Below are 14,180 nucleotides of genomic sequence, written 5' to 3' on the forward strand. Positions count from 1 at the left end.
TACTTAATGCTGAAATTTTATGAGGAATACATTTATAGTATTGAAATATTTGACCTTGAGAACCATCTTTCTGAATTGATGTGGTTTGAATTCCCCTCTTTACAATTTTCATTAGGTCATTTTGAGAAACTTGTTTTTCAGAATTTTGTTTTCAGGGTTAACATATATTGAAGTTGTTCAGATTATGTGGTTATTTTCTGATATAAAATTCAAGTCAAGCTTTTTCAGACACCAAAATTTAAGATGAAAACTTCAAAATTGAACATTTGGGCCAATGACAAGGACTCAAGCCTACATAATATAAATGATGCTCTGTCTGTCATATTATCCAAGAAAGAGAAGTTCAGATGAATGATAACCTGCATACTTGAATTTTATATCTGAATTTGTGGGGTAAGAGTATTTGAAATTGCACAATATGGAAGTACCTTCTGGAAATTTCAAAGAGAGGAATTCAAACCACATAAATTCAGATAGATGTTTTCAAAGTAAATTATTTCAGTTCTACAAGTTTAGTGGTATTTAAATTTATAGTTGTTAAATTTCATAATTTGGTGTCCAGTTGCTTATAAGGTTTAGATCCTTATGCCCTTTTTTTTGCTTCCATAGAGAAGTAGTTCACTTCTCACACTTAATTTGTGTCTGTGATGTGCTGTGTTAAGCATTTTTTATGCAAAACAAAAGCAGCAGACATTGCCATTAATGGCCATGAAAACTCTGAACCCACCACTGTATTTGCCACAGTCAGCGACTATAATGCAGTCTGTTCTACTGCAGGTTTAAATAATTATCTCTGCTTAAAAAATTCTAATTAATACGGCCTTCCTTTGCTTCCATACTATATCACGCTATTACAATTCTACAAAAATACAGGCCTCTACAATAGGTCCACTTTGACTGAGAGTACTAACTCAGTAGGAAAATTAACATAAGACTATTTAAACTTTTGTGGGGAAAAAGTAAGTGTTAGGCCGGAGGAGGAAAATGTGTTTTCAAGTGTCAGGAGACATGCTGTATTCCAGTCCCATATTACATTCTGAGGTTATGCCGTAATGCTGTGCGCTTTGTCAGTCCATGGCTGCGCTGCTGTCCATTACATGCTTGTCTGAGTTAGTGGTGAGACGTAATGCTTCACTACTCTGCGCTAGGCTATGCTAGCTTGGGGGCTCTGTGCCATGTTAAATGCTATTCTGTGTTTGCCTGGGGAGTGTGAGGCTGTTAAATACTACAGTAGACTTAAGCATTGGGACTTACCTCTTGTTAAATACTAAAGCAGTCTTTGTTGGCATTGGGAGCCAGTGTCTGCAAGCTAAATGCTATAGTTCTCTGTCAATCGTGGGAATGTAGAAAGCGCATTTTCGGTTAGTTGATGTGGGCTTTGGGACCTGTCTCTGAATTCTAAAACTGAAGAGCTTTCAGTGCTTAAGGGACTGCTACTTGTTAGCTGTTCAGGGACCTGCCTTTACATTCTGTTAGTGTCAAGAGAATATTTTATGCTATGTCTCTGCTATAGAGGTTGTTGACTCTTGCTGTCCCAGTTCACAGCTTTCAGCAATGTTCAAAGAATGATGTTTGATGTTACATGTTGGACTATTATGCTAATAAAATTGTTATTTGTAGGTTTTTTGAAGTCATGGAAGAACATAGTTCAAACACCAAGAAAAAATAAAGAATGTGTAGATTTCTTCTTGAAATCTCTCTGAAAGGATATTCTTTGGCTGTGTTACTTCTGACGCTGGTCAAGTGACAACTTCTTCCTTTCCTAGGCTACCCTAGGTGTTTGTTTGTAAGTGGCTTTCCTGAGCTAATTCTTTGTTAGCGGATGGATTTAGAGTGGTGTTTGTTAGCACTAGGGTTTGCAGAACATCTGCTGAGCATTTACACAGAATTAGGCTTCAACAGAAAATGTGTCCTGTCTACCAGTGTAGCTTTTTAGAGCAGTTTTAATGTTTCACAGGCCCTTGTTTAGTGTGCCTACCTTTCATCCTTCTAATATACTAACCTGCAGTGTTTAATTAATCATAATTACACTGATAAGGTCCAACATTGCCAGGTAGAATTTAGCTTTAAAAAAAATCTACTGTAATACCTGAGGTGACCTTCCTTTGCCTGGATTGTATGAATTTTTTTAACACTAGAAAGATAGGCAGTGTAGCACCCCATATGCACTAACCTTTTTTTCAGGGCATGTGTTAAAGATAACATCACATGCTTTATTACTATAAGTTGTATTCAGATTCTGTCAGTGGTATATTGTGGTTTAAATTAACACCCTTTTTGTACAAAACAGGCCTTTTTCACAGCAGATGTTTTGACTTGTCATAGCAGGAAAAGCACAGGTGTAATTAATAATGTCAAGGATGTTAAGGATGGATAAACTGGATGCAATCATCAGTGTTATTAATTATACCTATGACATAAATGACATAAAAGTCAAAATATCTGCCATATAAAACAGCCTACTGGCCAGAAATTTAAGACAACTTTGATCACAAGACTTTTATCTGTCTGATAAGATAATGTGAAATGGCACTCCCTCCATATTTAACATATTTTAATTGTACTGCTAAATGTACTGTTAATTGTACGTCAGTGTATTGTATAAATAAAGATTAAGTAAATCAATTAAAACAAAATACGTGACCGTTTTGATATTTTCAGTTACATACAGTCACCTGTCAGATCAGGACTGTGAAAAATGAACTTCTGACTGACATAAATTACATGCTTTGCCTTGTACATTGCAAACCGCCTTAAAAGCTGCAAGCCCTAATTCTGCATTTTTTCCATGAGACATTCTCTGTCTAAATATTTGGGAAGCTAATTATTTGGCTTTGTCAAATATCATCCCAAAATACCCCATTAAAGTATTTATTTGGTTTCCTGCATGGTGAATGAGACAGCCATGACCTATAGTTCAAGTAGGATTTTATTAATATATGTTCATCATGGTGGAAACGCATTCACATCACTTTCATTCGGATCTATTAACTATTGTGGCAGTAACCTTGTTCTCAAAGGTGCTCATCCATTGGAAATACCTACTAATACAATTTGTATACCAAATTAGTTTTGGGTGTTTTGTCAGTTACCTGTACCTGAAACGTCAGGGACTTGGAATATACTTTTTCTGCACTATGTTCAATTCACTAGAATAATGTGGGGATGTATTTTAATCTTTCTACAACTCAGCTTTGGGCAGGAATATCATTCTGAAAAACTGCATTTATAGTACTGCCACTTTGACACTTCTTTTTTTGGCAATTTAATTATTTTGTGACCCTTGAAGACGCAGCGAGCTTCACTTTGTTAACACAGGACTTATTTTGCCATGCTAGCTTGTTTGCACTTTTGTGCAGACTTAAGTGAGATGGTACTTAGCAGCATCTGGGGGCCATACTTTGTCAGGCCAACTTAATGTAGCTGCGCCTCATAACTGACCTACTGCATTAAATATTAATATTGCATATTGCTGGCCTCATCATCATCATCCTCCTTACCCCCATCTCTTTCTCATTATTCTGCTACTAGCTCCATCCTCTTCTTTTGTGCTCTCCCATGTAATGCACTCTTCTACCAGCCTTTCAATTACTGTTCCTTAGCTTTTGGTTGCTCATTTCTCTCTTCATCCACCTTCACTACTTGTACTGTAGGACTCAGCTCCTCCTCCTGTAGCCCACGTGACTCCTTCTCCCAACAATTTCTAGAAATGTGTCAGTTCACCCCTCATTAGCCTGGATCTGTACAGCTCTCTCCACACTTTCATATTTTCTTCATCTGATTGCTGTAAACAAAAATGAAATTTGACATGAAATAGTATGCGTCTGTGTGTGTGTGAGGGGGGGAGAGAGAAAAAGTGAGATACTGTCTTGGTTTTGGTGGTGTATTATTTATTGGTATGCTGGCTCATGAGTAAAGATATATTTTTTGAGGGTCCTTTGTGCATGTACACATGTGTATCTGCTGTGTGCATGCACATGGGTGGATGTGAAAGTGTACTTGAAGTTCACTGTATTTGTATAATTGATGCATGATGTCATCAGTTATAATGTAGAATACATCTGTGTGTGTGTGTGTGTGTGTGTGTGTGCATGTGCATTATTCATATATGAGCTTCTTGGTGGACTTGTGTGATTTGATGAGAAGATGCAGGTCTGTGTCGACGTCTCTTTTTATCCTTTATAATTCAGCAACCACCAGCAACTATCATCTTCCCCTTTCACCCCTCAGTCTTCTGAAAAGACTTTCACCCCATTCATTCTAAATTCTCCACCCTCCATCCTCTCCTCTCCTCTCCTCTCCTCCTTAGATTGTGAAGGTATTTAAAAGGAAGAGCGTGGGATAGACCACGATGACAGGTATAAATATTAAACATGTTAAAAGCATGTTATGAACATCTATGCCATGTAGTATATTCAGCCTGTCACCATATAAAGGCCACGGCGTATGTGTGTGCTCATATGATTCCTCACAATTATAAAATTAAGAGCTAGGCTTTTCAATTTTGATGAGAAGGGTTTCTTTACAGTAACTAATCAAAAAAAACAAGTTCAAATATATGTATTGTTTATTATTCTGACTTTTTAACAACTCTCCTGTTCTCTCTGTGTCCTCTTCAGTGGTTACCCTTAGGAGACGGTCACACAATGTGTGTATTTGTATTAGGGCTGTAACTAATCAATTTTAATTGATTAATACATAAAATGTCAAAAAATAGTAATAAAAAAAGGCCCACAATAAGTCCCCAGAGCGCAAGGTGACATTTTCAAAAAACTTGTTATGTCTAACCAACAAACCCAAGGCTATGGCAGCAAAAAATCGTCACATTTGAGAACCAGCAACCAGCCAGCAATTCTGGCTTATTATATTAGCCAAACTTATCTGGAAGAGAAAACAAAGGTGAATAGCAAAATTATTACCCAAACTGTTAATTGTAAAAATCAGTCACAGTTTACAGACCGCACACAGTTTTCCTGTGCAATTAGGAAGAATTACCGACATTTGTCAGTTATCAGTACACAAAGAAATTTGCCAAAAGTTGGTGGGCATTCCTATAGAAGCACAATATTCTTTTTAAATGATGTTTTGACCTATCATTGAGCCCTGCAGTGGATATCAAGCTGTGCTGTCGTAAATCTACTAGGCCCTCTGACAGGCGACACTATTCTTTAGCCCTGACCTAACTTACCTTTAAGCTGCCTTTAAATCTTGCTCTCACCCAAGCAAAGAGCAGATGCTCTGCAGCTTGACCCGGCCTTATATCTACATTATATCTGCCCAGGTTGAACTACAGTGGCTGGCCCCACTGGCAGCTTCATCTAAATGCAATGGCCCGCTCAGTTATCCAGCCACCATCACTGTATGTGTGTGCACTCACTCTCAGTTTTACCTCCAAATAAAGTGATTTAGATTATCTGGCTAAACTTTCTGATCGTCTAACTGCTCAGATGATCTGGTTGGACTTTGTTGCAATGTAGTAATGTTCCTGTGTTCCCAGATCTTAACAATTAATTCGAAGAGTACAATGTAATGATAGCCAGTAATGGGCAAAACTATAAAAATATGACTCATATTATTGTAATAAACCAGAATCATCCTTTAGACAATTAACAGATTGTTTCATTGACTGATTAATTGGTAAATCGAGTGATTGTTTCAGCACTGATTTATATGTGAGTGTCGGTTGTACACTTGTACTGTATGTGCGAGGGTGTGAGTGGGTGTTTGTGCTTGTTAGTATCTGTGCTTGTGTGTTGGTGTTATCTGGGCAAAACTGTGGATGTGCCTGTTGCCACACAGAGGGAGATTTTTTTCTTGTGAGTAAAGTGTAAAGCCACACACACACACACACACACACACACACACACACACACACACAGATGGAAACAGTGAGATAGGTCTTTTTGAAGTACAATTTCATCCTCTCTGCTTCCTACTTTTCTCCCCTTTTTGTAGCAGTGGAGGGAAGGGAGTTAAATCTCTGCAGGGCCTGCTTTATGTGTGTGATGGCCAGAGCCGAGAGCTTTTTGTTAAACTAAGGGACAAAACTAGAGCCACAATATAGGTTTACACGCATATATACAGTATATACACACACACACAGTCCTACACACACAAAGGTGAGGGTGGTGGGCGAAGAGAAGCAGGAGCTGACAGCTGATTCTCCATGTGTGTTTATGAGGGCTTTGATGTTTAATGTGTCACGTTCTTTGATGCCCTCTACGGCAGGGGTGTCAGAGCATGTATGTGTGCATGTGGTCTGTGTGTGTGAAAAAGAGGGACCTTGTGAGGAGGTTTGATGTTCATGTCTCTCTCAGTTTTTCTCTTAAGACTCTCACTCCTTTTCCACCTCTTTCTGCAGCAGGTATCTCAATCTAGCTCACAAGACTGGAGCATTTGTCTCCGTCTTATTCTCCCCCTTCAGCCTTTTCTTTTTCTCCCTGTCTACTCCTCCTCCCTCCCTCGTCCTTCCTCTCTGGTGGATGGGCTGTGTTGCTGTCTATTTGTTGTGTCCCCAGGGGGAAACTCAGCTTACACTTTATGCAAACATACATTCTGCAATCATTAGCAACTTATTTCACACTCACTTTGGGTTTCATTCTGTTTAATAGCTGCTTTGGTTTTGGTAACGCTTACTGCTGCCTCTTACTCTCACATTGACCCCCTGTTTCCTTCCAATACTGAGACTAAATGATTTAACTGTACATGGCATTTTGAATTAATGCTGTAAAATTTAGAGCTACAGTTTATAGAGGATATCCTCTGACTGACAAATGAGATTGCTATAAAATGACATAGCATATTTTTTGCAGTTAGTGTACCACAGATAAGTGATGTTCTACATTTTAGGTATTAGGAGCCAGTTCAGTAATACAGCACCATACAAAATGAGCAAGCAGGTAGAGCCTCAGTATTTGGCTCAATTAGCTTTTGAGACAATGCATGGCTGTTGTTATATTGGCAACTGAGGGTGGAAGTGAATCAAACCTGTGAGTTATGAGGCAGTTATCCGACCATTAGGCCCCCCCCTTTTGTCAGCAGTCACTCTCTTGCAGTGAAGTCTCACTTGTCGACTGAATCTCGCTCTCTCGGTATCTCAGTATGTCTTCCTCTCTTTCCCATTTTCCCCCTCTCCTTGTTCCTTTCTCTAACACTTACATTCTCTCTTATCTCCGTCACTCTCCAGGTCTGACTCACTGATTGCAAAACTGAAAATGGTTTTAATTCTATCGGGTTTTTGAGTCTTTGATTTGCACTCATTCACTCCAGCTCTTGTTTTTTTTTCCTTTTCTGCAATTAATTCAGTTCCTCAGACAAATCTGCTGACTGTCTCTGCTGCTGGCCTGTGTGTCGTTGCAGGATGAGAAGTCCACGTTCTTCCAGTTCGGTGCAGCTCTGCAGCAGGAGGCTCTGCTCATGCTTTCCATCATGGAGGAGTATGACTGGCATGTTTTTTCTATCGTCACGTCCAAGTTCCCCGGGTACCAGGACTTCATCAGCACACTGAAGATAACTGTGGATCACAGGTAATGAATACACTCCCCCACATGCACACACACACTCTCTGTTTTCATCCTTAACCTTTATTTATGGCAGCTGACAAGATTAAGTACCTTGTATTATTTAATGGTGTATTGTTACAGCTTTGTGCGCTGGGACCTGCAGAGTGTGGTGACTCTAGATGCTGTAGATGGCGACCCAAACTCTAAATCACACATTGCCCTCAAGAGGATCCAGAGTCCTGTTATACTGCTGTACTGCTCCAAGGATGAGGCTTTGTGAGTGTTTGTGTCTTTAATTTTCTTTTGCTGTTTCTGTCTCTTTGTCTGCCAAATTTATGTAGTGAATCTTTATTAACTCTCTGACTCTACTCCTCGACAGGTATATACTAGAGGAAGCTCGGTCCTTGGGCCTGATAGGAGCTGGTTACATTTGGATTGTGTCCAGTCTCACCACTGGCAACCCAGACTTTACCCCCGAGGTAGTGAGGCCCCATATGTAATAACAGGTGGCCACTTTTGAGTGGTGTGACTAGACAAGTAGTGTTTTTTATTCCAGACTGTTGCAGGTCATCTGCTGCCTCTCCTGTATTTCTCTTCTCCTTTATTCTCTACAGCTAATATTTGCTTTCTTGGCGAAAGTTAGATGAGAAGATTGATACCACTCTCATATCAGTCTGTTAAATATCAAGATACAGCCAGCACTTTGCTACAGTTAGCATTAGCTTAGCATAAAGAAACAGGGGGAAACAGCAAGCCTGGCCATGTAGCCCATGTTTCCAGTCTTTGTGCTAAGCTAAGCTAATTGGCTGCTGGCCTTAGATTTAACGGATAATTATGAGAGTGATATCAATCTTCTCTTCTAACCAGAAAGTGAATGAGCATATTTCAAAATGTCAAACTATTCTTTTAAGCCATAAGCCATAAGCCTAAAACAGTATAGAGACAAATCATGGTGACTGGTAAACTATAATTCATATCATATCATATTTTTAGTTTACTGCTTTGTTTACATTCTTCTCTCTCTACCTAAAAACATTTGCTCAGCCCCAAAATTGGATGTTTGACAGCATTACATACACATTCACTCTCAAAATGTAGGACAGCAAGGTAGCTATTATCCAAATAGCATATAAATATGTGTATAAATAATTCAAAGTATAATCAGCTCAAATGCTCCCCTCACAAGAATGAAAACATATCATGATAATGTTTGCTTGCCTTTCCTCAAAAACCTCTCAAATTTTTATTCTCCTCCTTTCAGTTTTCTTTCTTAGACAAAGATCTGATTCTACAGTTTGTGCCAAATTAAAATGCAAAAACAAAGTATTGTATGGTAGACTGACAGGCTAGTGTGCTGGCATTTTTTTGTTGTTTTCTCAGTCTGGTTTATAGAGATAAACTTAGTGAGCAATTTAGTTTCTTATGTTTTTTATTTTGACAGTTTCAAAGTGTAGGTGATACCTGAATGAGTGAATGAATCGAGTTTGTGGACATGCAGTCTGCTCACACTTATTTGATAGCCAGATATGAATTATTTCAGGAAGGCAAATGGAACCAATAAATCATCTGCTTGGCACCTTTGAGAGATACATATGGATGTTTAAATTTAAATTGGGGTAAAAAATGTCAAATTGAAGTGAAATTGAATCTTTCACACCATATGTGCCACTTCTCAGATCTCCCCTCCTTTCCTCTCAGATGTTTCCCCTGGGTATGATCTCCGTGTCCTATGACGACTGGGAGTACCCGCTGGACACGCGGGTGCGGGATGGGGTGGGCATCATTTCCTTTGCAGCCACCTCCATGCTGCGGGAGAAGGGGGAGCTGCCAGAGGCCCAGAGCAGCTGCTACAGCACACCGTCAGACAGGAGCCCGGGGAAGCTCCCACCTAGTGCCCTGCGCAGGTGTGTACTGTGTGTGCATGTGTGAGGAGCTCAAGGTCTAGGGACTTGCATAACTCTGTTTGTCTTTCTAGCTGAGTGTTGAGCAGTCTTACATAACTCTTTTTTAATGTATTAATGAGAGGGGTAGAAGGGAGAAAGGAAGCAGAGATGACAGGAGTGTTAAACACTGTGATGTCTAATGACATTTAACACTATTAGCTGTTGTGTACAGCTGCTCGGTGTATGAGATCATTCTGCTGCCTTAGTTGAGAGACAATGAACTGAACATCAGGCAGACCTCCGTGTTGTTGCTGCCCTGTGTTAACTAGAGCCTAGTATGTGTGTGGTAGGTGGTAGTAGTAAGTGTGTGTGTATTTTTGTGTGTGCACCTTGCTTCATATGACTGAATTCACTGTCATTACGTCAGGATTAAAGCAGCTTTTACTAGCTTTGTTCTCTCTTTATTTTTTCTTGTTACGTGGCTCTGTGGGTGGCATGTATGTGTTGGTAGGTGTACGTGTGTGTGTGTGTGTGTGTGTACAAGGCACAAATGCATACAATTATGTGTGTATGTAGTCTTCTCTGAAGTCTCTGTGATGAGGAAACAGTCAAATCCTTCAAACAAGAACAGGGGACAAATGGGCACACAGAGACACACATGCAAGCACGTTCATACTGAACATCCTCGATCACAAAAGCACAAATACAGAATCTGTTATTTGTATTGCTGCCTGTGAGGTTTTTTGGTGTGATATTGACTAGTGACTACATCTTGAATATGAGGCATGCAGTGGCTAAAATATGATTATTCATTCAGAAATCTATATAAAACTGCCTGAAAACATGAAGGTCAGGTTGCTAGGCTCTGCACATCTATGATGACTTATGAGTTGCCTCATTAGAATGAGAGCCACAGTGTGATTTTCACCATTATGGCTTTATTATCTCATTTTTATCTCTTAGTAGCCCATTACAGTATATATCAAAGCATATACAATACCGTTGTTGTTGACAGGTTGATCCAATATAACTCAGACCTCAATAGGAATTTCTTCGAAACAATCTTTTTTTCTTTCTGTCAGAGGTACCTCATTTGTCTACCTAACTTAATAGATAGAATTTGCATTTGTCAAAACAACTGCAGCCATTTTTGTGATAATAAACTGACAGGTTGGATTCCCCTACCCTGATTTGGAAGTGGTGAGGCTGTGATCAGAATTCTGCATACATTAGTCTAGATACAATCTTGCCGCAGTGTGCATATAAACAACGTGAGGTGGAGAGGAATAGGACAACATAATCTGGCACTTAAAAGACACTATCAACCCCGTTGGATTCCCTGTCATTCTTGCCTGACAGGCATTAATGTCTTAGACTTTAGTTCAGCGTATTTGGTCTCCACAATGATGGGTTTTTATTGAGGTTTATCCATCCATCCATCCATCCATCTTCTACCGCTTGGTCCCCGTTAGGGGGTCGCGGGTGACTGGAGCCTATCCCAGTGACTTCGGGCCTTAGGCAGGGCACACCCTGGACAGTGGCCAACTCGTCGCAGGGCGAACACAGACACAGACAAGGACAGACAACCATTCACTCACACATTCATTCAATACGGGCAATTTAGAGTTATCAATTAACCTACACATGCATGTCTTTGGACGGTGGGAGGAAGCCGGAGAACCCGGAGAGAACCCACGGTAACACGGGGAGGACATGCAGACTCCACCCAGAGAGATTGTGTGATGTTGGTCCGGTCCGGGAATCGAACCCACGAACCCACGATCTCCTTATTGGGAGGCAGGAGCTGTAGCCGCTCTGCCACCGTGCACCCCCTGAGGTTTATCATTGTAGTAAATTTCAAAAGGTTATTCTATTTGATGGGACCACTGTACCATGCAAACCCCTAAGCTGTCGCTTTTTTCTGAAAAGATGCTCTCTGCCATAATACAGAATTTGGGAAGAGCCTCCCTTCCTTCTTTATTCATACTTTTAGAAAGTGCTCACACAATGGCTACCCAAGTACTTCAATAATAGAAAAATGTTCCACACATAGTAGTAAAAGGACCCACATTTTAAAGATGGCATTTACAATAGCAGGTATCATTTCTGTGATGCGACTGATGCTGTGATTTAATACTTGCAAACAATTTTGCATACAGTAATTTAGAAATCATTGAACCCCCTTTAATGTAGCTACACATTTTGTTTTGTTAAAATGACACGGGACCACAAAATTACATGAGTATACATGTGAATATAAATGTGAATATATGATGTGTAATCTGTCTGTTTTACATGCCTCAAAAACACCAGACTCATCCGTTTAGATCAAAATCTTTTCCCAAAAATGGTAACAAACTTGAAATAGGAGGAGACAGCAGTTTCCCAGAATAGACTGCAACAGTGTTTCCGCTATATGTATTCAGCTGTGGCAATGCACTGTGACAAGGGCATCACCTGCTGCACCATGAAGATTTTTCAAACATAAAAATATATATTTGTCTTGACATGTTACTAATAGTCAAAAGCATTGTAATTTCAATTATATAGCACAGAAGTGTCTCTTATGTTTAACTTTGTAGGTTTATTTTAATTATTTGTGTTTGCTGAGAGGGTATGCCCACGGCGGAGCTGTTGGGTATTTTTGCAGTGCCTGCATGCGAAGGAGACAGGGACCTTTTATTTACTCTTTACTCAGTGTGAGTGGAGCCTGCTTTGAAAGAGCACAGGCCTGTTTCCAAGTCTTTGTAAAAACAGATGATTAATGTACCTCTCGCTAATCCACTGTCCGACAACAATATTTATGTGTGTTGACTCTAATACCGCTCCTGCAGATGAGACAACATAAAATCCCACCTGTTTGAATTGGAGTGTAATTATCATAGTTTTCACCTGCAGGGCACGTGCTAAACAGCACTCATACGATACCCTTTATGCATCTTGACTTTCTGTCGCAATATTTGAGTTGATGCATGAATACTTCATGGCCCTCTTTATGTTCTGCTCACATAAAAAAACATGAGTGTATTTTAGCTTACTTTTTTAACTAATTGTTTTAGAAAAATTAAGCTGTGAATCTGTTAATACCTAAAGCATCTTTTGAATGCATCTAGTAAATGTGTGTTCATTGTTTAAATCATTCTCTCTATATATGGAAATGGACTCTTGTGCCGGAAATTTATACCATTATGGCTGAGTCCAGCAGCGGCCCGGGTTCGTTTCCAACCCGGGGCCCTTTGCTGCATGTCATACCTTCTCTCTCTCCCGCCTTTCCTGTCTCTCTCTGCAGCTGTCACTATCCAATAAAGGCAAAAATGCACGAAAAAATTACCTAAAAATGAAAAAATAAAAATAATTGGCTTTTGAAATATTCTATTTTAGTCAGATGATATTTCATTCGTATAACATCACCCGACCAACCGTGTTTGACACTGTGTCAAAATGAATCACACTATTTTTTAATAAAACCAAACACAAGGCATCGAAGAAAAAGTGTTGTCTGTTTTGGGCAGCTGCTGTCCCTCTTGTGATTTGGTCTTTTTAGTAAAAAGAGTCCTTAGACAGCCCTCAGTTCCCCTAGTGGGAATTCATGCTATTATCCCAGTCTTAACTCTCAGAACATCCTCGCCTTCTGAAAATTGTTTAACTGGAGTGAGTGTATTCTTAATCCCATATCACTGTGTGTGATACTGGTTCATTTACTCCACTCTACTGCTTTACTTTAGCTAGTGTGTAAATGTTTCAGCAAAGGATCTGTTTGCGTATGCAAGATAACTGTAGTGAGTCAGAGAGTGGGGCAGCCTTTTTGCACCAGTGGCTTGTCTTTCAGGCGTGTATCTGTAGAGAAATCAATGCAGAATGTTGATGGGAGAGATATGTGGCCTCTGACTTATCCCCCTCCTACACACAAATAGATGCACACACACACACACACACACACTCGGGCATGCATGCACACACAGTGGGTGAAGACAGCATTGATTTGAAGAGGATACTCTTGCAGTGATTACAGAGTGCTTAACTTGTTATTTCAAATGTATCTGCTCTTGTGCACACATACAAACACTCAAACAGATGCAAAACAAACGCAAATAACTACTTCCTACTCTCCTTTTCCCCCCATGTGTTACAGACACATGATGCATGTATGGAATGAAGGGCGAGACTTATCCTTTACTCCAGATGGTTACCAGGCCAACCCCAAATTGGTTGTCATCGTTCTGAATAGTGAAAGGAAGTGGGAGAAGGTAACAAATGAACACTGTGATTTTGCAAAGGAGCAAGGAAATTAAAAAGTCAAAACACTTTAATTAAGATGGCTATTCCTGATTTTCTTTGTGTTTGTGTGTGTTTGCACACACACAGATGGGCCGTTGGGAGAACGGGACATTGTCGTTGATGTTCCCAGTGTGGCCAAGGTATAACTCCTTCGGGGATGAGGATGCCGATGAGAACCATCTCTCCATCGTCACCCTGGAGGAGAAACCTTTCGTCATTGTCGACAATGTGGACATCCTCACCGGCACCTGCATGAGAAACTCTGTGCCCTGTCGCAAGCATGTCAAAGAGTAAGTAGAAATACACAATTTGTGAACATATAAACAGCACCTATCCACTGCTCAAGAGCCGTTTAAAAGCCACACTTGCTCGAAGTTACTAAGAAAAGGCTGATGATCCCTGAACTGGAGGTGTTACTGGAGGAAGTGAGACAGGCACTTGTTTGTTCTAATAAGTTAGATCTCAGTTGGATAAAAAAGGTGGTGTTAGCAAAGTTATTTCTTGAATTCAGGAAGGC

General features: G+C 40.0%; 1 protein-coding gene across 8 annotated transcripts in view; it reads left to right on the forward strand.

Moving 5' to 3' along the window:
- Positions 1 to 14,180, forward strand: part of grin2ab (glutamate receptor, ionotropic, N-methyl D-aspartate 2A, b) — a 108,627-nt gene that overhangs the window by 71,048 nt on the left and 23,399 nt on the right. For all 8 annotated transcript variants that reach the window (XM_044190184.1, XM_044190183.1, XM_044190181.1 and 5 more), the window contains 6 exons: positions 7,360 to 7,526; positions 7,644 to 7,778; positions 7,882 to 7,981; positions 9,201 to 9,406; positions 13,518 to 13,632; positions 13,751 to 13,953. In XM_044190184.1, the coding sequence (XP_044046119.1) occupies positions 7,360 to 7,526; positions 7,644 to 7,778; positions 7,882 to 7,981; positions 9,201 to 9,406; positions 13,518 to 13,632; positions 13,751 to 13,953 (926 nt within the window). The remainder of the gene's footprint in view (positions 1 to 7,359; positions 7,527 to 7,643; positions 7,779 to 7,881; positions 7,982 to 9,200; positions 9,407 to 13,517; positions 13,633 to 13,750; positions 13,954 to 14,180) is intronic.

This window comes from Siniperca chuatsi, linkage group LG3 (genome assembly GCF_020085105.1).
Source record: "Siniperca chuatsi isolate FFG_IHB_CAS linkage group LG3, ASM2008510v1, whole genome shotgun sequence".
NCBI lineage: Eukaryota > Metazoa > Chordata > Actinopteri > Centrarchiformes > Sinipercidae > Siniperca > Siniperca chuatsi.